Genomic DNA, 22,011 nt, shown 5'->3' with positions numbered 1-22,011 from the left:
AGAACCCGACTTCATATCTTGCTTCTTCTTGACCATTTTAGGCCTGAGCTTCAGGAAGTTTCACTGTGGGTTTATAGTCTGTTTCTCCGCTTAGGGATACCTTGACCCAGTATATTACTTTATCCAGAAATGAGTGGATTCAGGGACTGGTACCAAACAGACTCACAGGATTGACTCATAAATTTAAAAGTTCCTTGGGAAATTTCCCAGTTGATAAATACAAATTTCAGGTCACAGAGCTGCTTGATACTCTGAATACGATGGGAATTACGTAAATATTTACATCAACTTAGGGTAACTGGTTAGATTCCTCTTTTCTAATTTAGGGATTTTTCTTTTCTTTTCTTTTTTTAGACTTTATTTATTTATTTGACAGAGATCACAAGTAGGCAGAGAGACAGGCAGAGAAAGAGGGGGACGCACGCTCCCCTCCGAGCACAGAGCCTCATGTGGGGCTCCATCCAGAACCCTGAGATTATGACCCGAGCCAAAGGCAGAAGCCCAACCCACTGAGCCACCCAGGTACCCCTAATTTAGGGATTTTTCTACGTTTAGATAAAATATCATGGATTTTTAATTAGATTGCTCCATGTCCTAGAGAGTGCCAAGAACAAAATATTGTTCCCCGTACTTTTTTCACGTTTTTTTCTTTTAAGAGGGTGTATGTCTGTCAACGTTCCAGAAAGCTGAATTCCCCAGTTTCCTAGTTCCTGTCAGGAAAGAAACCACTCCAGGGTACTGTGATGAGGAAAGAAGAGAGGGTAGCCAAAATAACGTGAAGCCTCTGAAGAGTATATATTTGTGGGAGATACATACTTGGGTTTTCTCAAGTTCTATTGACATTTTAGGAAGAAATGATTAATTCACTTTAGAGATATGTTACTCGTCATATTTATTGTCAGGTTCAATTTTCCCCTGTCTTGTACTTTCAGGGAGGAAATAATGCCGGCCATACAGTTGTTGTAGATTCTGTGGAATATGATTTTCATCTTCTACCCAGTGGAATAATTAACCCAAATGTTACTGCATTCATTGGTAAGTGTATGAACCGAACCACTTGGGGTCCCCCCCCCCAGTTGATAATTGTGTTCATTTTTCATTATCTGAGCTGATTTCATCTCTCACTACTCAAATGATTCATTGATCCCTTGTTAGTCTTCACCTTGGTACCTTCTGGAATAAACCTAACTGGCTATTTTACAACTCTGTCTTTTAACGCTAATACTTTTTGGAATAGTTTGTGTTTAACTGTCATTGGCAATCTTAATTTTATAAACTAGATCATCAGGTTAGCTTTCCAAACACTGATGCACAGAGAGCAATATAAGGGGTGTTTTGTGGATTGATTCTGAACCCTTATAACATGATGCAATCTGCAGTCTTCTAGTTTTTAATCTTTAAAAATGCTAATCACTTTTAACCCACTAAATTAACTTTCTCATCACTAATAGGATATGATTCCCTAATTTGAAAGGCCTTGATTTAGTGTCTGCTGTAACTTTGTTCCATTTGCCTAGAACGACGCAACTTGGTTCTTTCAAAAGATCAGTTTTACTTTGTTTTAAAGAAATTTCAAATTATACTGAATGTAATATTAGTGTTTTATATTCTATGTATTATGTATTTACATTACACTACTGTTTAAAACTGGAATCATTTCTGTGGTAACTCCCTTGATCAGATGTCCCATTTGTCAAAGTTTTCATTTTTACACTATTCTAGGTAAGGGTTATCGTAGATGTCTGTATTGTAAGTATAGATATTTAAGGTTGGGATTTGTTTGCTTTCCTTTAGGAAATGGTGTGGTAATTCATCTTCCTGGATTATTTGAGGAAGCAGAGAAAAATGTCCAAAAAGGAAAAGGTATGGAAAGAATGACCACTTCGCCTAGGGACTAGTTTGTTTTTTGGAAATTGCACTGGGATCTCACGTCAGACAAAGTTAACATTTTGTCTTATACTTTAAAATTGCTGGTTACTGTGGGGCAGCTTTTTCAGTTAAATTGTATTCATTTTAATCAGTATTTTAAACAAAAGACACACACATTATGGTCATTGTGTAAGCCCGGACTTTTCACACCTGGGTCATCCGCAGAGTGTCTATAGGCTGCTGGGATTACTGTCCACCGGAGGTGAGACTCAGAGATTCCTGAGTTCTTTTTGTCATTTGTGCTCAAGTCGGTGTCCCCATCTCCCAAACCAAACATTAACTTCCTGAGTCAGGAAACCAGTGAGGTCCCCTTTGCACACCGGGTCAGTCAGTCTTGTTTCTGTTGGTTATAGAGCCCAGGGATAAAAGTGGGTTGTTTACCTCCCTCCTTCCAAGTGAAGGAGATGCTTCTTCTGTGACAGGTATTTACTTCCGGCTCCTCAAAAAAAAAATGTGTTTTAAGGCTTCATTTCCTGCCCTTCCTAGTAATCTCTTTTGGGTTTTTGGAAGGCTGTTTACATTCACTTTGGCTGCCGTGCTAGGGTTTGGTGGGGAATTTGGTCATGCAAATAATACGCAGTTGAGGAAAAGCATTGTTTCCCTTTAGCTTGGCTCCTATTTAAAATACTCAGTTTCATTATGTTGTTGAAGTTCATTGTTCAGGTTTAAAAGCAACAACCCAACCTCAAGTGTTCCTAGCAACTAAATCTGACTCCTGCCTGCCCTCCTACCATCTCTGTTGTCCTCTCTGCATTTTTTACTTAGGTGTCGTTGGCTGCTTTTGAATTTGGTCAGCTGGTTCCCATGTTGCCCTCTGTTCTCCTAAATCCCCTTTAAAAATTTTGCCCTCCTTTCTTTTTCCTTTTGGCCTGTCTTATCAGCTGAATCCGCTTTACTCTCTTTGTAATATTTTCTGTATAATATGCCTGAAGCTAACTTTAGAATACGTACTCACATGTCAAAAACAGCTATAGAGGGGGAGGCTTAATATTCCCATTTCACTTTTAGCACTTCCTCTTTATAAAGAATCCTTTTCGAGACACATCTTTGGATATTATCAAAATTAACAGCAAAGTTTTACTATCTAGATACTAGCTTTGAAAATGTTTAGAGCCTCGCAGCTTATTCTTAGAATGCATGTAGCTCACTAAGGCACTGTCTTTAAAGAAACATATCCATTTAGATTCATTTATTCATTCAGCAGTAGTTCTTTGAACAGTTATGGGATGATAGGCCCCATGCTATGAAAATTCATGGTCCCTGCTCTCAGGCATTCACAGCTAAATGGAGAGATGTGTATATGGTGTTATAAGTCGTTGTAGTAAGGTCGGTGGTTGATAGTGCTTTGGAGGAATTAGTGAGAACATTTTATTATTTCATTTAATCCCACCCATTTATAATTGTCTTTTGGGAAAACCCTTTCCTGCTCTGCAGCTAATTACCCCTCCCCTGCCTCTAACAGTAATGACCTTTTCCATCCCATTTGCTTTTGGATTCTTTGAAGTATATTATGTGGATTTGGTTGGCTTACATTTGGAGCTGTTTAGAATAAAATACTTAAAAAGACAGAATAAGTGAATGAGTGTAGATATAATAAATGACAGGTGAGAAAATTCTTGTTTAACATGTTTCCTATACAGAAGACAAGATGTGTAAGTGATTACTTCTGTGAAAAACACTTTTAAACATTGTATTTCTAAAGAAATGAGATATTATACAAAGTGTTTAATACGTTGTATCTTTTTTCTCCTTCTCTAGGTCTGGAAGGCTGGGAAAAAAGGCTTATCATATCTGACAGAGCTCATATTGGTAAGGGGCACATAACGCATTTAACTGTCTTATTGTCAGAAACTTGTCACATGGTTGCATTTAGCAGCCAATTTTTCTTTAATTTTAGTGAAGGCTAAATAGGATGGATTATATAGTTGGGCTCCAAATATATGAAATCTTAGTTTTGTTTTCCTTTTTTTTCTTTTTTGGTCTTTTGTTAAGCCTAGTCCTTAACTAGGCTCAGTTTTACCAATTTCTGAAGAAAGAATTAGCTAACCAAATGAGTCATAAAAGCAGTATTTCACAAGACATCTCTAATTCTGTTATAAAATACACTGCATCAAAATATTTATTTGCACATTAATTATGTAAAAGCAGTACTGCTCTCTGGCAAATTATTGAGTGAACTTTTTGCGTCTTAAATGTAATAATGCAGCTTTTTCAATGGTCCAGACTTTATTCAGAGTAGCCTTCTCCTCCACGATTAGTTAGAGCAAACTGGATTCTCAAGGTAATTTCAGCCCCACTAACAAATTTGAAGTTTGTTTCCCTATTACTCTCCTATCTGAGGTGATGGAATTGTTAATTATCGAGACAATAACCTGGAAAGAGAGATTGGACTGGTACAAAACTCTTCCGTTGTATTTCAGTACGGGTGTCCCCTGAGGCAGTGGCTACTCTGGTTTTAGCTTTGACCCCCATTTAAGAGCAGCGCCAGTAGGGATACCTGGGTGGCTCAGTCTGTGAAGGGTCTGACTCTTGACCTCAGCTCAGGTCTTGATCTCAGGGTCATGAGTTCAAGTCCCGCATTGGGCTCCACCCTGGGCATGGAGCCTGCCTATATTTTAAAAACAGCAAAAAAAGAGGAGCCCATCAAAGTTTTTAAGTATCTGTGCCTCCAGATAACAGTCAGGGGCTGGAAGTCTGTGCGTAGCTTCAGTAATGCAAGAAAATAACTTCTTTGAAGTAAACTGTGCTGGACTAACATGTTTTACTCACTTTTTCTAGCCTCTTCAGAAGCTTACTAGATCATTGACTTCAGACCATTCTTTTCTTTATATAAGCATTTAAAGCTGCACACTGCCTTAGCTACATTGCACAAATATTGACATTTTGTATGTTTATTTCCATTCAGTAGAAAATACTTGGTATTGTTTTTGTGATGTCTGTTTGACCTATGAATTATTGAGAAATATTTAAATTTCTAAATATTGGATGATTTTTCTGATTTCTCTTATTTCTAATTTTGTTGCAGACGGAGAATATACTTTGTGTATGATCTCCATCTTTTTAAATTTGTTGAAACTTGTTTTCTGGCCCAGCACAGGGTCTGTTTTGGTTAGTGTTCTACATGCACTTAGAATACGTGTTCTTTTGAGTAGAGCTGTTCTGTGTCCTAGCTGATTTTTTTCCTGGTTGCTGTCAGTCACCTAGAAAGAGGCATGTTGAAACCTCCAACAAGAATTGAGGACTTGCCTATTTTTCTTTTCAGCTTTTGTCAATTTTTGCTTTGTCTGCTTTGAAGCTCAGGTAGATTGCATGTGTATTTAAATTTACATTTTTGATGAGTTAACTCTTTCATCATGATGAAATGTCCTCCTTTTCTATGGTAATATTCCTTATTCTTTAATACTCCTTAATATCAAAGCTTACTTCAATATTAATATAGCCAGCAGAGCTTTTTTTTTTTTTCTTAAGATTTTATTTATTCATTTGAGAAAGAGAGAGTGAGAGAGAACATGAGAGGGTTCGAGAAGGTCAGAGTGAGAAGCAGACTCCCCGTGGAGCTGGGAGCCTGATGTGGGACTTGATCCCAGGGCTCTAGGATCATGACCTGAGCCGAAGGCAGTCGCTTAACCAACTGAGCCACCCGGGCACCCTAGCCAGCCGAGCTTTCTTGAGATTAGTATTTGCATGGTCTTTTTCAATCTAATAATCTTTAATCTATCTATATCTTTATATTTACAGGACATTTATTATAGTCTAAATATAGTTAAGCCTTGCCTTTTATTCATTGTGACAATGTATGCTTTTAATTGAAGTGTTTAAATCATTTATTTTTAATATAGTTAATTATCAGTATGATCGCATTTATATCTTTTTTCTGTTTGTTCCTTTTGTTTGTCTTTGTTCTTTTTTTGCTGATTTCTTTTAGGTTTAACATTTTAAATATTATCTGCACTATTAGTTTACTAGTTTACACCTCCTGTTTTTGTGAATTTTGGTAGTTGTTCTGGGATTTATAATATACAACTTTAAACGATCATTATCCACCTTAAAATAATAACATTTAACCCAAGGGTTTTTTTTTTAAGATTTTATTTATTCGTTTGACAGAGAGAGAGAGATCACAAGTAGGCAGAGAGGCAGGTAGAGGCGGGACGGTGGGGTGGGGGGGAAGCAGGCTCCCCGCTGAGCAGAGAGCCCGATGCAGGGCTCTCAGGGCTCCATCCCAGGACTCTGATGAGATCATGACCTGAGCTGAAGGCAGAGGTTTAACCCACTGAGCCACCCAGGTGCCCCATAACCCAAGATTTTTATAAGAAAATGTTTCAGTTTCCCTCTTCCAGTCCCTTGTGTCATTATTGTCCTACATTTCATGTCCGCATCATAATAAACTCTATAATGTGTTCTTAATAGTTTTGCTTTGAACAGCCAACTTCCTTACAGAGAAATCTAAGAAGGAGTCCATTGTTGGCCGGTTCTTTACAATTACCATACTTTAGCAAGTACACAAGAAACTATCTATTATAATTGTGCCCTGTCTCATTGAAACACATAACAAAATTTGTGGTATAAGAGATCCTTGTTGAGAGAAAGAGACCCGAGAAGTGGCTGAGACTTCAAATTTTTTTAAACATTTGAAATGCAGGTTGTTGGGTGGTCTGTTCTTTGACTCAGCAACTCCCTGATGAAAGAACTGGTGTGGTGCCTGGTATGGTGGTGGGCACCAAGGATTCAGAAAAGACCAATGAAAATTCCTAGTGGAACTTATAGTATAGTAGGGGGAGACATAATAAATGAGATGAACATGTGATAATGTGCCATGGCACATAGCGATGAGTTCCAAGGAGAGAAAGGAGCCCCGTGGACCATCTGGCAGTCTCTAGGAGGTGGGTGGGGATCTATAACTTGAGATAAAGTGGCTGGGGACATTTCATTATGGAGATGACGTTCACAGCATCTGCTGAAGGGGATGACCGATGAATAGGTTCCAGAGACACGTAGTACAACATGGAGACTGTTGATAACAGTGCTGTATTGTGACTTAAAAATCTGTTCATGGGGTAGATCTCACGTTAAGTGACCACAATTTAAAGAACAAAAACCAAAAAACACTTTGAGGAAAGAAGACCTGAGGAGATGGGAGACATCAGCAAAGTGGATACTCTGGGTACTGAGGCCCACACTAGACACATTCATACGGTGTAACATTAATAGTGTTAATAAAACTTAATGATAATAACAAAAAAAGATGGTGTTAATGAAATTTACCTATTGAACACGCATAATCATCTTTTATAAAAATTAAACTGAGTCCCCAAGGCAGCATTTTTTGTCCTCAGTACAAATGGAAGAGATATTCAACACAACTTCACACAAAAACTGTTCTCTCAAAAACAGTGTTAGTGGAGGTATTAAGGCTCCATGCCACGACGGAGCTTTATGAAAGTAATTATGTTGATTTCCCTAATAGCTCCCTGGGGCCTAGAAAAACCTAAAAACCGTTAGCTCTATGGCAAGTACTAAATTAACTTCTGAAAAATATGGTTTACCTGCTTTCCATCAACCATTTACTTGTGATTTGCCATGTGCCTTTGTAACTCATTTGAACATAGAAGATAAAGCAGATACTTAAATATAAAATGTCTTTTCTTTCAAAAGAAATGGTCTCCTCCAACATCTCAGTTTTTGTCCTGACTAGCAAGGTTGGAATTTAATGAAACAGCTTCTTAAGAACTATTCTGGCCCCTCAAAAGTATATGAGAAAGGAAGGCTATAAGCTATATACTAAATTAGGAACGTGACAGTAAACTAATTCCTATTGTATATGATAGCTATTGTTAGAAATAAGTAAACATTTTAACATAGCACACAATACAGCAAAATGCCCAGTAAGTGCACAGTATTTTACCCCTTTCACCACTGACTACCTTGTTATACAGAACCTTTATCGTGCCTGAAAAAGCTACTCTGCTAGTCAAGCATGTAACAGACCTGTACACTGACAGCTTTAAGACACTGATGAAAGAAATTAAGTCAGACACAAATAAATGGAAAGATACTCTGTGCCCAGGGACTGGAAGAATTAATATTGTTAAAATGTCCATATTACCCGGAGCAATCTACAGATTAGTGCAATCTCTCTCAAAATTACAGTGGTATTTTTCACAGAAGTAGAACAAGCAATCGTAAAACTTGTATGGAACTACAAAGAAGTGGAATAGTCCGGGCAGTTCTGAGCAAGAAAACCCCAAAACCCCACAGACTCAAAGACAGGAAGAACACATTGGTAACTGCCAGAGACAGGCAGTTGGTAGGGGTGTGCAAAACGGACGAGGGTGGTCAGAAGTTACAGACTTCCAGTTACAGGATAAAAGAGTCACAGAGATGTCGTGGACAGCATGGCGACTCTAGTTAATAATACCATATGGCATTATTTGAAAGTTGCTAAGATAATAGATCTTAGATGTTCTCAGCATGGGGTACCTGGGTGGCTCAATCAGGAGAGTATCCGGCTCTCGATGTTGGGTCTTGATCTCAGGGGTGTGAGTTCAAGCCCCACGTTGGGCATGGAGTCTAGTTAAGAAAAAAAAAAAAAAAGTTCTCATCACAAAAAAAAAAAATCTGTGGCTGTTTATGGTGTTGGATGTTAACTAAACTCACTGTGGCAGTCATTTTGCTGTATATACAAATACCCAGTCATGTTCTGTACCTGAAACTAATGTTGTATGTCTGTATATCTCCATTAAAAAAAAAAGCTTCTCTGATGACCTTTCCTAGTTATTATCTAGTCCCCCTCACCAAGGGTAACCACTGTTATCTCATCATAGATTGGTTTCCTTTCTGTTTGAATTTTATACAAATCACACACTCATGTAATCTGTTGTGTCTGACTTCCACTCAGCAGTATGCCCATTTGAGTCCTCCATATTATTAAATGAAGCAGTATCTTACTTTCATTGCTGAATTGTATATCCCCTTTTATGAATATGGGACAGTTTATCCATTTTTACCATGGATGAAACTTTGAGTCATTTCCAATATTGAGTTATTACAAGTAATACTGCTTTGCACGTTCCCGTAAATATCTTGTGGTGTATGATAGGCCACTGTAGTTTAAGGATCTCACCCAGTTCTGTGACACTGAGACAGACAGTGATTTACAGGATAATTTTAAATCACACAATGAAAATCTAGTTTCTATATTGTGATCACCTAGTGTAGGAAGTATTAGAACTCCCCATGAGACCACTAGGGAAGCCCATTAGTCTGCACTTATTAACTTTGCCAGGCAGAGGAGATGAGTGCCTTGACAATTCTGCAGTGTCTCAGAAAGGGAACTTAGGGCAAAAAGGCTTTAGGATCAAATACTAGAGGCTAGGGTTGATCAGATGGTGGCTTAAGGTCTGATCTCCTTGATTTTTTTTTTTTCCCCAGTTTCTACATCTATAACTACAACATTAGTTTTCTGACACTGCCAAATAATTCTTTTACACATGCCACCACTAGTTCTAGGAACCTCATATCAGTCATTCTGTTTAAAATTTATACATTTCAACTTACTGGGTACAGTAGCAATCATTAGCGAAAAGAAGCCATGGTTTAATGTACGGAAAAATGATCCAGTTGTACTTAGTGTGTGAATTTTATGGTACGTAAATTATATTCCCATAAGGTTTTTTGTTTTTTTTTTTTTGAAACAAAAGAAGCCTTGGTTAAAAGTTTGAAGACCAGGGGCACCTGGGTGGCTCAGTGGGTTAAAGCTTCTGCCTTCGGCTCAGGTCACGCTCCCAGGGTTCTGGGATCAAGCCCCACTTGGTGCTCTCTGCTCAGCAGGGAGGCTGCTTCTCTCTCTCTCTCTCTCTCTCTCTCTCTCTCTCTCTCTGCTTGCCTCTCTGCCTACTTGTGATTTCTGTCAAATAAATAAGTAAAATCTTAAAAAAAAAAAGTTTGAAGACCAAATTCTAGACCTGCCTGTCCCATAAGTCGCTATTTACTCAGTCGGTTAAATATTTGAGAACTTGTAGGCTCAGGAAATCAGCTGGTAAGCTAACTGACATGGTCCCAAGACTCATAAAATACTGGCGAGAGAGAGTGAGCATGTGGGCGTGAGTGCGCTTGCGCGTCCAGGCCCAGGAAAAGGCACACTCAGGCGGAAGGGTATGCCTTGTAGCCTCGGCTGCGGAAAATTGTTCGTGTGACCCAAGGGCAGAAAGGGGGCCCCAGATGAAAGAGTGCGCTATCCATGCACAGAGGCCACATCAAATTATCCTTTTTCTTTCGAGCAATAGAAAGCCATTGACTTTTAAAGGCATGGGGGTAGTGACATCATATTTGTGTCTTGGAAAGATGGCTTTGTTGCATTAAAAATTATGAATTCGAGATGTCCAGGAGTGGAAATATGCACCCTTATTAGTTGGCTAGAGTTTTGCTGGAGACAGTGGAAGCTCGTGAGAGACTGGTGAGAGAGAGAGAGAGAGAGAGATGGCAGAATAACCCAGAGATGTCTGGAGGATAGAAGCTGAAGAAAGAGGGTATCCTAGTAAACTGAACTTCATAGAATTGTGGGGTACCCTCTTACTGACAGTTCCTAAAACCACAACATAGGTTGCAGTTAGTAGGAATGAACAATCGGGCATATTTCCCTATTTGTATACCTGTTGGCATACTAAACCTTCGCTCCCACCATTGTTGCTGCTTTTTAAAACGCATACACTTGGGGTACCAGGTGTCACAGTTGGTTGAGTCCCAGTTCTTGGTTTTAGCTCAGGTCGTCGGGCTCCACACTTAGCGTGGAGTTTGGTTGAGATCCTCTCTCCCTCTCCCTTTGCCCCTCCTGCTCGTGCCCCCTCTCTCTCTTTCTCTTTCTGTCTCCTCCCCCATAAATAAATCTTTTTAAAAAAATAAAATGCATCCATTTGATTAGTCCTGATGAAATTAGGCTAAGGGATTTGTAGCTTAAGTAATTCAAAATGCAGTATGTTTTGCTCTTCCTGTATTACCTTTGTTTTGACAACAATTGTGATTTGTTTTTTTTCCCCTCAGTATTCGATTTTCATCAAGCCGCTGATGGTATCCAGGAGCAACAGAGACAAGAACAAGCAGGAAAAAAGTAGGTTTTTTTGTTTGTTTGTTTTTATTTTCGGTGCAGTTTAAGCATATCCAGACCCTAATGTTTAAATTGTAGGCCAGAGGTTTAAGAAAAAATTATTAGAATACCCTGTTTCGATTCTAGAGAAAATCAATAGGATTGTGAAATTAAACTTATAGAAAATAGCAAAGACAGAAAATAGTCTAAGTACCTTCATTTGATGTGATGATCTGACCACAAGAACTCCATCTTTCTTGTCTAACTCAAAGCTTGTTCTGATTTATTTTTAAGCTTGGGTACCACAAAAAAGGGCATTGGCCCAGTTTATTCTTCCAAAGCTGCTCGGAGTGGACTGCGGATGTGTGATCTGGTTTCTGACTTTGATGGCTTCTCTGAGAGGTAACTAACTTGGTTTTCAGAGTGAAAGAGCAAATGGGGTTTTTGGAATTTCTCAAATCCAGGGTGCAAATTGGCATTCTAGGATGGAATTTTTCAAATTGGAATTTTTCAATTCCAGGATGCAAAATCACTGGTGGTTGACTTTTTTGGTTTAATTTGGACTGTAAAGTTATTTTTATTACTTAATTTCAAATTAAACTTCACGAAAAGTAACCTCATGATGATATCCTAGCAGTACTCCAAGAAAGCAAAGCCAAAATTATATTTAAGGATTGGGGTTTGGAATGGTTTGCTGAGAAACAGATTTCAGGGGATGCTTTGGTGGGGTTACCACTTCCTAGAGTCTTGACCCTCCGATTTTCAGTTCTGGAGACCCCCCCCCCCCCCCCGCCCACCAAGACATAATTAGGCTCTTAGGTACTGGTGAACTGTTGTGTACCAAACTCACCTTAAAAAATAGAAATTGCCTCATTGACACTTTCTCTAGAAAAATCTCCATGAGAAACCTAATCGTCATCGAAGCTTTATGGTGACTCAGTGACAGAGAGTTTGGTGGTTGCATTTAATAACAGTCGGCATCAAAGGCTTTACCTCTGTCTCTTTTAAAAGCATCGTGTAGACCGTCCCCTTATATTTTTCACACAGTGTAATATAATTCAGATTTCAGTGTTGTTACAGATTTAAGTTCTTCCCCTTCCCTCCACACACTTCATCTTCCACACACACATTATGTTTTTGGTATTCCTAAATTTGAATTAAAAATACTATTTTTGAGGGGCACCTGGGTAGCTCAGTTGGTTAGGCGACTGCCTTCGGCTCGGGTCATGATCCTGGAGTCCTGGGATCAAGTCCCACATCGGACTCCCTGCTCGGCGGGGAGTCTGCTTCTCCTGCTGATCTCTCTCTCCTCTCATGCTCTCTCTCTCTCTCTCTCAAATAAATAAATAAAATCATTTTAAAAAAATACTATTTTTGAGTGTATCATTATTTATATGATTGATCTGTTTAGATTTTGTTTCTTAGAATGTAGCTTCAGTTTGGGATTCATTTGTTATTAAAACCACTTATCTACAGAAACCATTTGAATTGAATGATATTATTTGGACTATTATTAGTTGAGCTAATGTCTCGCTTTATCTGTGTTTCTCAGGTTCAAAGTTCTGGCTAACCAGTACAAATCTATATACCCCACTCTGGAAATCGACATTGAAGGCGAATTACAAAAACTCAAGGTAGTGCTTTCATGTCCTTTTTAAAACTTGTTTGCCAGATTGGCATCTAAGACCTTTCATTCATTCAGGTTTTGCATTAGGACCTGCAAACATAAGAATTAAGAACATAGAGTGTTAATTTCCTTTATGGAAATTACACTGTGAGAAGTTATATGTTAAATAATTTATAGTATAATAAATGCCACACAAATATGTGTAAAGCATTGAAGATAAGAACTAGTAAAGCAAATTACTTGTCCTTTTTAAGTCTAAAAGCATATAGGCCTACCTAAAAGGACAGGACATGTTTGAGTCACTTCACATGATGTGACTGAAAGAAAAGATTGAGTAGGGAGCAGAGAGTAGGAGTTCACGGGTCTTGTATTGGTCTTATATACGCAGTGATAGGGAGTTTGGCTTTGTATCCTGGAGTTAATGAAAGGCTATTGAGTAATTCTGAGCAGAAAAAAGACTAGATTTGTATTAAATAAAAATCCCTTCTAGCATTGTGGAGCATAGATCAACAGAGGGGCAGGCAGCAGGAGATAACTTGTAAAGCTAGCTGTGCAGACCTGGAAGGATGCCCCACGGGGCCAGTGTCTGTAGCTCTTTGTCTTAAAAGACAAACTAGGTGATTGGCCAAAGGTTGGGTCCGCGTGTGGCTGTTTTTAGGTGTCAGTGGTGCCTGAGTTCGTCAGTAGGCAAATCTCCTACCCTTTCCACCTCACATTCGTCCCTGATGTTTGGTGTGTTTTGAGCTGGGCCCTATGTATCTGATTATTACTTCTTCTCTTCTATAAATAGTATGAATGTGAATTCTAGAGCTGAATAGGAATTTACAAACCTCATATGCCGTTCTAGAATGGTTGTAGACCTTAGGCATATCTACTCACTAAATTCCTTAAGCAGGGGCGGCGGGGGGATAGGGGGACCTCCAAGGAAGAGTCTGAATGTTGGGTATTTAGATTTCAGTGTATTGCTCGTTGCTTAGAATAGACTGCCATCTTCTTTTCATTCTGTCATGCAACAAATATTTCAAATTTATTACCGGCAACTTGGAAATATTTATGCACTAAAGTGTGGATATGGCTTTTTGGTTCTGTTTTATCCATGTTTCATGTGAATGTAAAGCAGATGAATAATTGTGAAGAGAGTTGGAGAAGAAGATTCTTAATAGGTGGTAGATATCCAATCAGCACTTTAAGGAATAAGGGACATGGTGAATGCCCTGGTCATTTTTGGCATAACGAAAGGTCTAAACCAGGAATAATAAGCAAGAGGCTAGAGCTGAGGGGGCGGGGGTGGTATGGATATAACATGTTCAGTGAGTTCATGAGTGGATGGTAGAATTTCCATATTAGACTGGCTGAATAGGAAACATGGTTTAAACTAGATTTTATTGTAGTTATACTTTAGGCCTTGGGGGAACTCTTGTTTATATTGCATTTCTAATTGAGTTCAAAAATTAAGCAGTATTATTAATACTTTTAATATGTTTTGTGAGCGTTTTAGAATGCTCATGTGTAAAATAGTATTTGCTATTATCTGCTAGTAACGCTGCTGAGATGCTGCCATAGCGGACGGCATACTGTAGCAAAAGAATGGTAACGGTTACTGCTATTTGCATGCTCGGCCACGTCACTGAGGAACCGTGCCAACATTTTGGCAGTCCCTGGATGCGTGTTTCAAAGCTCTTGGTTACATGGATTATAAATGCAGTTTTTTAAATACCTCCCAGAATATAAAAGCACAATGTAGTATACTCAGCCCTTTTTATTTTCCCGAGAGCTGGTTCTTGAAGGATGGAAGGCCGTCATCATTACTGGCAGTGGTTAACGTAGAACCTTTAAATTTCATTGTTTCTCCACTGATTTTGAGCTGGAGTCTCTTTTCTGGTTCTGGAGAATCAAGATGAGAGACCAGAGCTAATCCAAATATACTGTAGGGTGGGCGCCATCACCAACCCCCTTCTGCTTTGCATGAGTTAAGTTTGCTTTGTCACAGGGTTTTACTTGGCGAGTTTTACTTGTACCGATCATGTTGGGAACTTATTAGCACACACTGAAATTGGTTTTTGTCTCCATCTATAGGGTTATATGGAAAGGATTAAACCAATGGTGAGAGATGGAGTTTATTTCCTCTACGAGGCCCTGCATGGACCACCAAAGAAAATCTTGGTAGAAGGCGCAAATGCAGCACTCTTAGATATTGATTTTGGTAAGGGAGCTATGACTTGCCGGAGCTTAACCCAGTCCTGAAGTACTTAGGGTATAAATAATTAATGTTTCCCTTTACGGATTTTAAAACAAGGCTTTTAGCTTGTATATTTAGGAATGATGGACATTTGTCACCTACTAATCTTTTTCGTTAAGCACTATTGTAGAATACACAATGCATATATTACATTTTATAGTTTATTAGAAAAATGAAATCACTATTTGGGTCAGTGGGTTTAGGATTCTGTAAACTGATTTCAATGTTTGGTTCATGCTCTGTTTGCTTGAAACTAAGATTATTAGAGGAGTCCTGTGGAACGATCTTTAATTCAGCCTTTTTTTAAATATTGAGAACTAATAAACATTGTCATTAAACATGCATATCCTAAGATCTGTGGAAATCTGCTCAACTCCCTGGGCCTAAGATTCTGAGTGGATTAGGGCATTTCTTCCACCTTCAAAAAGTTAAGGCTTTAATGTCTTCCACCTACTGCCCCATTAGGTTGTTGGCCTTTCTCTCTGAACATGATCTCAAAAGATAAGTCAGTGTTCTCAGCTCTTACTGACATTTCATTGGCTTTTGACTCTCAAGTAAACCAATTAAAGAAAAAGTATTATTTCTATTACAGTAGATATGTATTTTTGGACTCCATAATATGCCTGTGGAATCTGGAAAGAAAGCAGAGTGTCTGGTTAGATGTGGATAGTTCAAGTAGGAACAGGATCTTTAGGGATGAAGGAGTACACTCCTCTTAGCTTCTGTTGTCATTTTTTGGATTATTCCCTTAATAGAGATGAGAAGCTAGGATAATGAATACCACCGAATTCTTAGTATACTGCTGTCACTCTAGATTGTGGCTGTATCTTAAAAATCTGTATGAAGAAAACAATAAAAAATTCATTTTTAAAACAATAGGAACATGTTAAAAACACGTAGATTAAAAAAGTCTGCATAGTAGAATAACGCCCGGGGTTCGGCATGAAATTATTCAGCAATCCATTAGGTGAGTACCTGCCATACAGAGCTGACTGACTGCGCGCGCTGGAAGAGCCTCCCCAGAATGAGCACTGCGGGGATAGCTCTGACCACTGTGGTTTGCTCTCATTCTGGACAGAAGGGCTCAAGACTAAAGGCTGAAGGTTTGAGAGGGCGGTTATAGTCAAGTCTGTCCAGTACCTAGAATGTACTCAAATGCATATTTTTTTACAGTAATTGTTTCAGAGTAATGTATATCTGTGTGTGTATAATATTTGTTTCTTTTTTAGGAACTTACCCTTTTGTGACCTCTTCGAACTGTACGGTTGGAGGTGTCTGTACCGGTTTGGGAATGCCCCCTCAAAATGTTGGGGAAGTGTACGGGGTCGTGAAAGCTTACACAACTCGAGTTGGCATTGGTGCCTTCCCAACAGAGCAGGACAATGTAAGTCTGTTTTTCACTAGATCCAGTTCTGAAAGTTTTAAAATAAAAACTTCTGTGTCTCCTGGGTGGCTTGGTTGGTTTAGTGTCCGACTCTTGGTTTTGGCTCAGATTGTGATGTTGTGGTTGTGGGATCAAGCCCTGCATGGGCTCCGTGCTCAGAGTGGAATCTGCTTTAGATCCCCTGTTTCTCGCTTGTTCTCTTCTCAAACAAACAAACAAACATAAATAAATAAAAATCTTACAGGGTGGCTCATTTGGTTAAGTGTCTGCCTTCAGCTGAGGTCATGATCACAGGGTCCTGGGATTGAGCCCCGAGTCAGGCTCTCTGCTCAGCAGGGAGCCTGCTTCCCCCTCTCTCTCTCTGCCTGCCTCTCTGCCTCCTTGTGATCTCTCTCTTTTTCTCTCTCAAATAAATAAATAAAATCTAAAATAAATAAATAAATAAATAAATAAGAACTGCCTTTCACCAAGAGCTTGTTAGGAGCTGGGGCTGAGAAGAGTGACTTCAAGACTTGCTCTAATCCTAGCCAACACCTCTGCAGTGGTGACATCGGGCCAGGCACTGTCCAAGTATTGTATCCTCAGAAGCTCTTTGGACCTCGCGACCCTCGGTGAGCTGGGTGGTGTCACTGTCCCCCTTCTACACAAGAGGAAACAGGCACGGAGAGCTGAAATCACTTGTGCAAAGTCACACAGAGGGACGCAGCTGGGATTCAGATCTGACAGATTGATGTCAGAATACAAGAAATCAGAAAGGTGTAAATGAGGGAATAGATAGATGATAAGTGAAAAATTGGGTTGTAAGGAATGGCTGTGGCTTAGATCTTTTTTTTTTTTTTTAAGTTTATTTTTATTTTTTTTTTAAGAATTTTATTTTTTTGTCAGAGAGAGACAGCACCAGCAGGGGAAGCGGGAGTCAGAGGGAGAAACAGACTCCCTGCTGCGCAGAGAGCCCGATGTAGGACTTAATTCCAGGATCCTGAGATCATGACCTGAGCCGAAAACAGACACTGAACTGACTGAGCCACCCAGCCACCCCTGTGGCTTAGATCTTGAGCATTGCCATCAGCCTTCATTCTTTTTGAAAGGGCGTTGTGCTGTCCAGAACTACTGACTAGCTGAGAGTTTGTCTTATGATTTTCAGGAGGATGAACTGCAGTTCTTGGAACAATTGGCTTGTCTATTTGAATAAATTTAATAAATACTTAATTAACAACCTTGTTTCTAATATGCAGCATTTTATATGTTAATCTAAATTTTAAGAAGTTATCTAACATTGTAAAAAATACTGGTTTTACAGAAATGGTAAAAATTGAAGCCAAAAGTGGATCTGTTCGAAATAATGCCTACTTCACACATCATTGGTATGGAATTCTGTCTTCCACTGAGTAATTTTTTGGAAGATGTTCATCTCTATAAGACTTGTTATGTGATCTTATGCGTAATTCTGCTCGATTTACAGCATTGGTGTTATAATCCTAAAGTCCTATTTTCTGTTTTCTAGGAAATTGGAGAATTATTACAAACAAGAGGTCGAGAGTTTGGGGTAACCACTGGTAGGAAAAGAAGGTGTGGCTGGCTGGACCTGGTTTTGCTCAAATATGCTCATATGATTAATGGATTTACTGCGTAAGTATTCTTAGAAACATTTCTTTCAGGGAACTAAGTTACAGTTCATGACCACAGGTTACATTTTGTGGAGTGCAAGCTTGAAAAGTAGTACCCTGGTAGAAAAAGTTCACTGTTTAGACTCCAGATGAATTCGTAGCTCAGGGTTCAAGTGGACCAAGATCTAGGGGAAGGGACCCACGGGAAAAGGCCCCAGGTTGTCTTCCTACACATCCACAGTTGGGAAAAAGGAATCCTATTACTCCCCCGTGCATGTCAGTATAGAGGGAAGTGAGATAGGTAGATGGTGCGTTTTGCTTATATGGAGGGGAGGCAATATAACCCATTTAGGGCATGATTAATGTCTAACTCAAATCTCAGATTCACGCGTTGTGCCATGACTTTGGTTAAGTGAATCTTTCTGTGCCTTTTCCATCATCTTTAAAATCTAGATAATAATTGGGGCGCCTGGGTGGCTCAGTGGGTTAAAGCCTCTGCCTTCAGCTCTGGTCATGATCCCATGGTCTTGAGATTGTGCCCCGCATCGGGCTCTCTGCTCGGCAGGGAGCCTGCTTCCTCCTCTCTGTCTGCCACTCTGTCTACTTGTGATCTCTGTCTGTCAAATGAATAAGTAAAATCTTAAAAATAAATAAATAAACAAAATCTAGATAATAATATTACCTACTTCGTGTGGGTGTTTTGAAAATTAGGTGAGAAATACAGTGAGAGCATATAGCGCCCTGCCTGGCTCCCTGAAATCACTCAGTGAAAAGTTGCTGTTCACACATGTACATAAATATGTAAACAAATGTATTCTTGTTTGTATTAATTTGATTTAACTTCCAGCAAATAACAAATAAAGGATAAAAAAATAATTTGTAGATAAGAATGCCAAACCTACTGTTTTCTCTAATTGTACAGATTTTTCCTTTAAAACTATTTCCCAGCCAGTTTATTGGGAGATTTGATGTATTTTGAAGAGGTTTGCTGTTTGAACATTGCCTTTCCTTCCACTTAGGTTGGCACTTACCAAATTGGATATTTTGGACATGTTTACGGAAATTAAAGTTGGAGTTGCTTACAAGTTAGATGGTGAAATCATACCTCATTTCCCAGGTACTTTTTTCTGTCTGTGATATAAAGAATATTATTAGGTGAACATGTTAGAGCCATTTCATGAAGTTCTGTGTAGTTTGTGGTATAGATATTGTGGTATAGGTATTGATACCCTCTTTGTGGATAGCACAAGTATATTCACATGTTATTGGCATTTGTTTCATAGCTGCTGTGCATTTGAATCCTGGATTACAGTAGTAAGCATGTGTTCAGACTCAAAATAGGAAAGAGAAACATGGTCCCTCTGAGCTCAGCCAGCTGTGCTATTCCCGAATCTCATCTTCCCTACTTTGAAAGTAACTTCTATGTAGGCATGCTTCTCTTCCTGGAGAAATGTGGGGTAGGAGAAAAGAGTGCTACTCAAAAGAGTAAGCAGGCTCCTAATACATTTACCCACCCTGTTGTCGAAGCCACAGGAATGATTTTCTCATCTCCTATGTCATAAGTGGGTGGTTGTAGGAAGACTTCCTACATGAGGCACTGTGTTTCTTCAGGCATATCTTTAGTTATAAGATTTTTTCAGTTACTCAGGAAGTTCCATAAATGTTTCCAGCTTCCAGAAATAGGAACTGTTCATTTGTTTAGTCACCCTATAAGCCTGGGAATATGCCAAACAAAGGAATATGCACTTGAATGAAACTTGGTAGGCTGGTACAGGTTTTGTGACTTGATGGTGATGACCAGTCCTTGGCAACCAAGGATCACCTCAAGTTCTTAGAAACACATTTAAAATCATTACCTGTTAGTCTGACATCTGGGCCATCTCCAGTCTGGTTTCTCTTGACTGTTCTTTTCCTTGATTGTGGATCACTGTTTCTATGACCAATGACTTCTGGTTGAATGTGCTTAATGTTGTAGTGACTCAGATTCTGTTATCCTCCTCTAAAGAGTGTTGGTTCTTGTTTCAGGGGACAGTTGAATTACTGGCTGATCATCTTGAACTTGCATAAGCTCAGTTTTCTGCTCTGTTAATATAGTTACATGAAGAGCCCCGGGTGTTTCCCAAACCTTTAACCTGGTGTGGGTCACCATCTCCAAATTCTGTCTCCTCTGTGGATCTCGGTAGCTTGGTTTTAGGCTTTGTTATGGAGGGTCTGTAGTCAGTTATACTCGTGAACATGTTTTTTTAAATTTTAAGGAGCAGCCTTTCTGCTCTCCCAGCTGGACGCCAGGAGAGTTACCAAGGTGTAAAGAGATCACTCTAGTCGGGCAGTGCTGGAGCTCCAGTGTATCCCGTCCCTTCCCTTCTCTTAGCACTGCTTGTCCTCTAGAACCTGTCCCCTCAACTGTGTGACAGCTAACATCTGGTAAGCCTTCCGGTGATCCCATGCGTCCCTCCCGTGTGAAGTTGAACGTTAGCTTTGGGACTCTCACATGGACTTCGGAGGGGTGGGAGCTCCCTGTATAGGCCCCTCCTCTGACACTTGACCGTGATGCCTCTCGCCACTTCAGCTTCCCTGAAACCTGATTATCCGCCTTCTCAGCTCAGTGGGGCCACTGTTCTCCACTGACTCTGGTGTCGTGGCTTCCAGTGGCCGGGAAATTATCCCTGGGCAGAGAATTGCGTAGTTTCAGGACTTGCTTGGGAGTTTTCTTTTTCTCAGAACCTGTGGTTTTGTGCTGCCTGTTGTCCACATTGATCAGTCGTGGGATTTGGGCTGTTCCAAGGAGGCAGCTCCCTTCAGCGGGGGGCAGTTTCTGAGCGCTAGTCCTCCGTGGGCAGTGCTTCCACGGGCGGGGGAATGAGTGTCTCAGTCCCGACGTGGGAAGCTTGGACAGAATCCCCACAGCATCCGCTGTGACAGCTCTAGTTAAACTGTTCTTTCTTTTCGTACATTTTCCGTTCCTGATAGGAGATACAGAGAAAATGGTTAGGTGAGATAATAAAGAAAATTTCCAGGTCAGCTTTGTACAATCCCAAAATCAGTAGATCTCCCAGATGAGAGCACGTTTGCAAGTCTCCTTTCTGTGAGGTTGCCACCTGTATGCAGGTCCATAATCTCTAATCCACAGTGGGGTATCTAAAAAGCTCTAAAAATGGAAAGGTTAAAGTTTGGCACCAAAGTCCTTTGACAGCAAAACTTGAATTGCTATTAGAACTGATAATCTCTCTGCTTCTAGTGAATTAGCCTGCCGCTGCAGGACTGTGTTGGGTTATGAAAACATTGCCTCAGGTGGTCAGTGTCCTGTCTGACCTTCCTGCACTCTGGGAAACTGCATTCCAGAACTCCTCTGGCTCCAAGGATTTTCATAAGAGATCATGAACCTTTGACATAGCAAAAGGCTGTTTGGCAACAGGCAGCATTCCACCATGGAAAAATAGATTTACTCTTTAACTTTCAGCAAACCAAGAAGTCTTAAATAAAGTTGAAGTTCAGTATAAGACACTGCCAGGTTGGAGCACAGACATATCAAATGCAAGGACGTTTAAAGAACTGCCTGTTAATGCACAAAATTACGTTCGATTTATTGAAGATGAGCTTCAAATTCCAGGTAAGTGTACTTTATGAACAACGGTCTTTCTTCTGTTTCTAACTTAACGGTCTACCTTTGAGATACAATAAAAGAAAGATCAGTATTATTTTGTAGAGTGTTCGTGATTTGCATCAGTGCCCTGGAAAATATAGAAAAATAATCTTATTTCTTAGAGTAAATATAGTCATCTTTCTTTAATCCTTTGTATGCCTGAAGACAGTAGGTTACCTCACACTGTTTTGACTTTGTCTTAATTCTCTACTACTCTGGATTTTACCCCGTGACATTCATGCTTGTTGCTTTCTCCCTCTTAGTCACAAAGCCTTTTGTATCTTCACCTCCACCAAAAATGGTTTGTGGTTTTTCCATTTGCGATTAAACTACCCTTGGGAGTTGGGGGCTTGCTTGAATAATTAGGAAATTACTGGTACAGAAAATAGGAAATCCAGTTTGAAAAAATATAAGAGGAGAGGAAAGAATAAAACTTTATTAAAAAACAAGCTGGCCAGGGAGTTGTCCAGGGAGTTAGGCATAACCAGGTTATAGCTGTG

The 22,011-nt window shown here is 39.6% G+C and overlaps 1 protein-coding gene across 1 annotated transcript in view; it reads left to right on the top strand.

Moving 5' to 3' along the window:
- The window catches only part of ADSS2 (adenylosuccinate synthase 2), a 35,341-nt gene that overhangs the window by 11,409 nt on the left and 1,921 nt on the right, over nucleotides 1-22,011 (top strand). The window contains exons 2-12 of the mRNA XM_047704962.1: nucleotides 933-1,035; nucleotides 1,795-1,863; nucleotides 3,688-3,738; nucleotides 10,969-11,035; nucleotides 11,306-11,413; nucleotides 12,564-12,645; nucleotides 14,715-14,841; nucleotides 16,107-16,261; nucleotides 17,766-17,890; nucleotides 18,888-18,985; nucleotides 21,329-21,478. Coding sequence (XP_047560918.1) covers nucleotides 933-1,035; nucleotides 1,795-1,863; nucleotides 3,688-3,738; nucleotides 10,969-11,035; nucleotides 11,306-11,413; nucleotides 12,564-12,645; nucleotides 14,715-14,841; nucleotides 16,107-16,261; nucleotides 17,766-17,890; nucleotides 18,888-18,985; nucleotides 21,329-21,478 — 1,135 coding nt within the window. The remainder of the gene's footprint in view (nucleotides 1-932; nucleotides 1,036-1,794; nucleotides 1,864-3,687; nucleotides 3,739-10,968; nucleotides 11,036-11,305; nucleotides 11,414-12,563; nucleotides 12,646-14,714; nucleotides 14,842-16,106; nucleotides 16,262-17,765; nucleotides 17,891-18,887; nucleotides 18,986-21,328; nucleotides 21,479-22,011) is intronic.

The sequence above is a fragment of the Lutra lutra genome, chromosome 15, assembly GCF_902655055.1.
Source record: "Lutra lutra chromosome 15, mLutLut1.2, whole genome shotgun sequence".
Lineage (NCBI taxonomy): Eukaryota > Metazoa > Chordata > Mammalia > Carnivora > Mustelidae > Lutra > Lutra lutra.
Note: the sequence above shows the minus strand (reverse complement) of the source record. Positions and strands in the feature narration are given on the sequence as shown.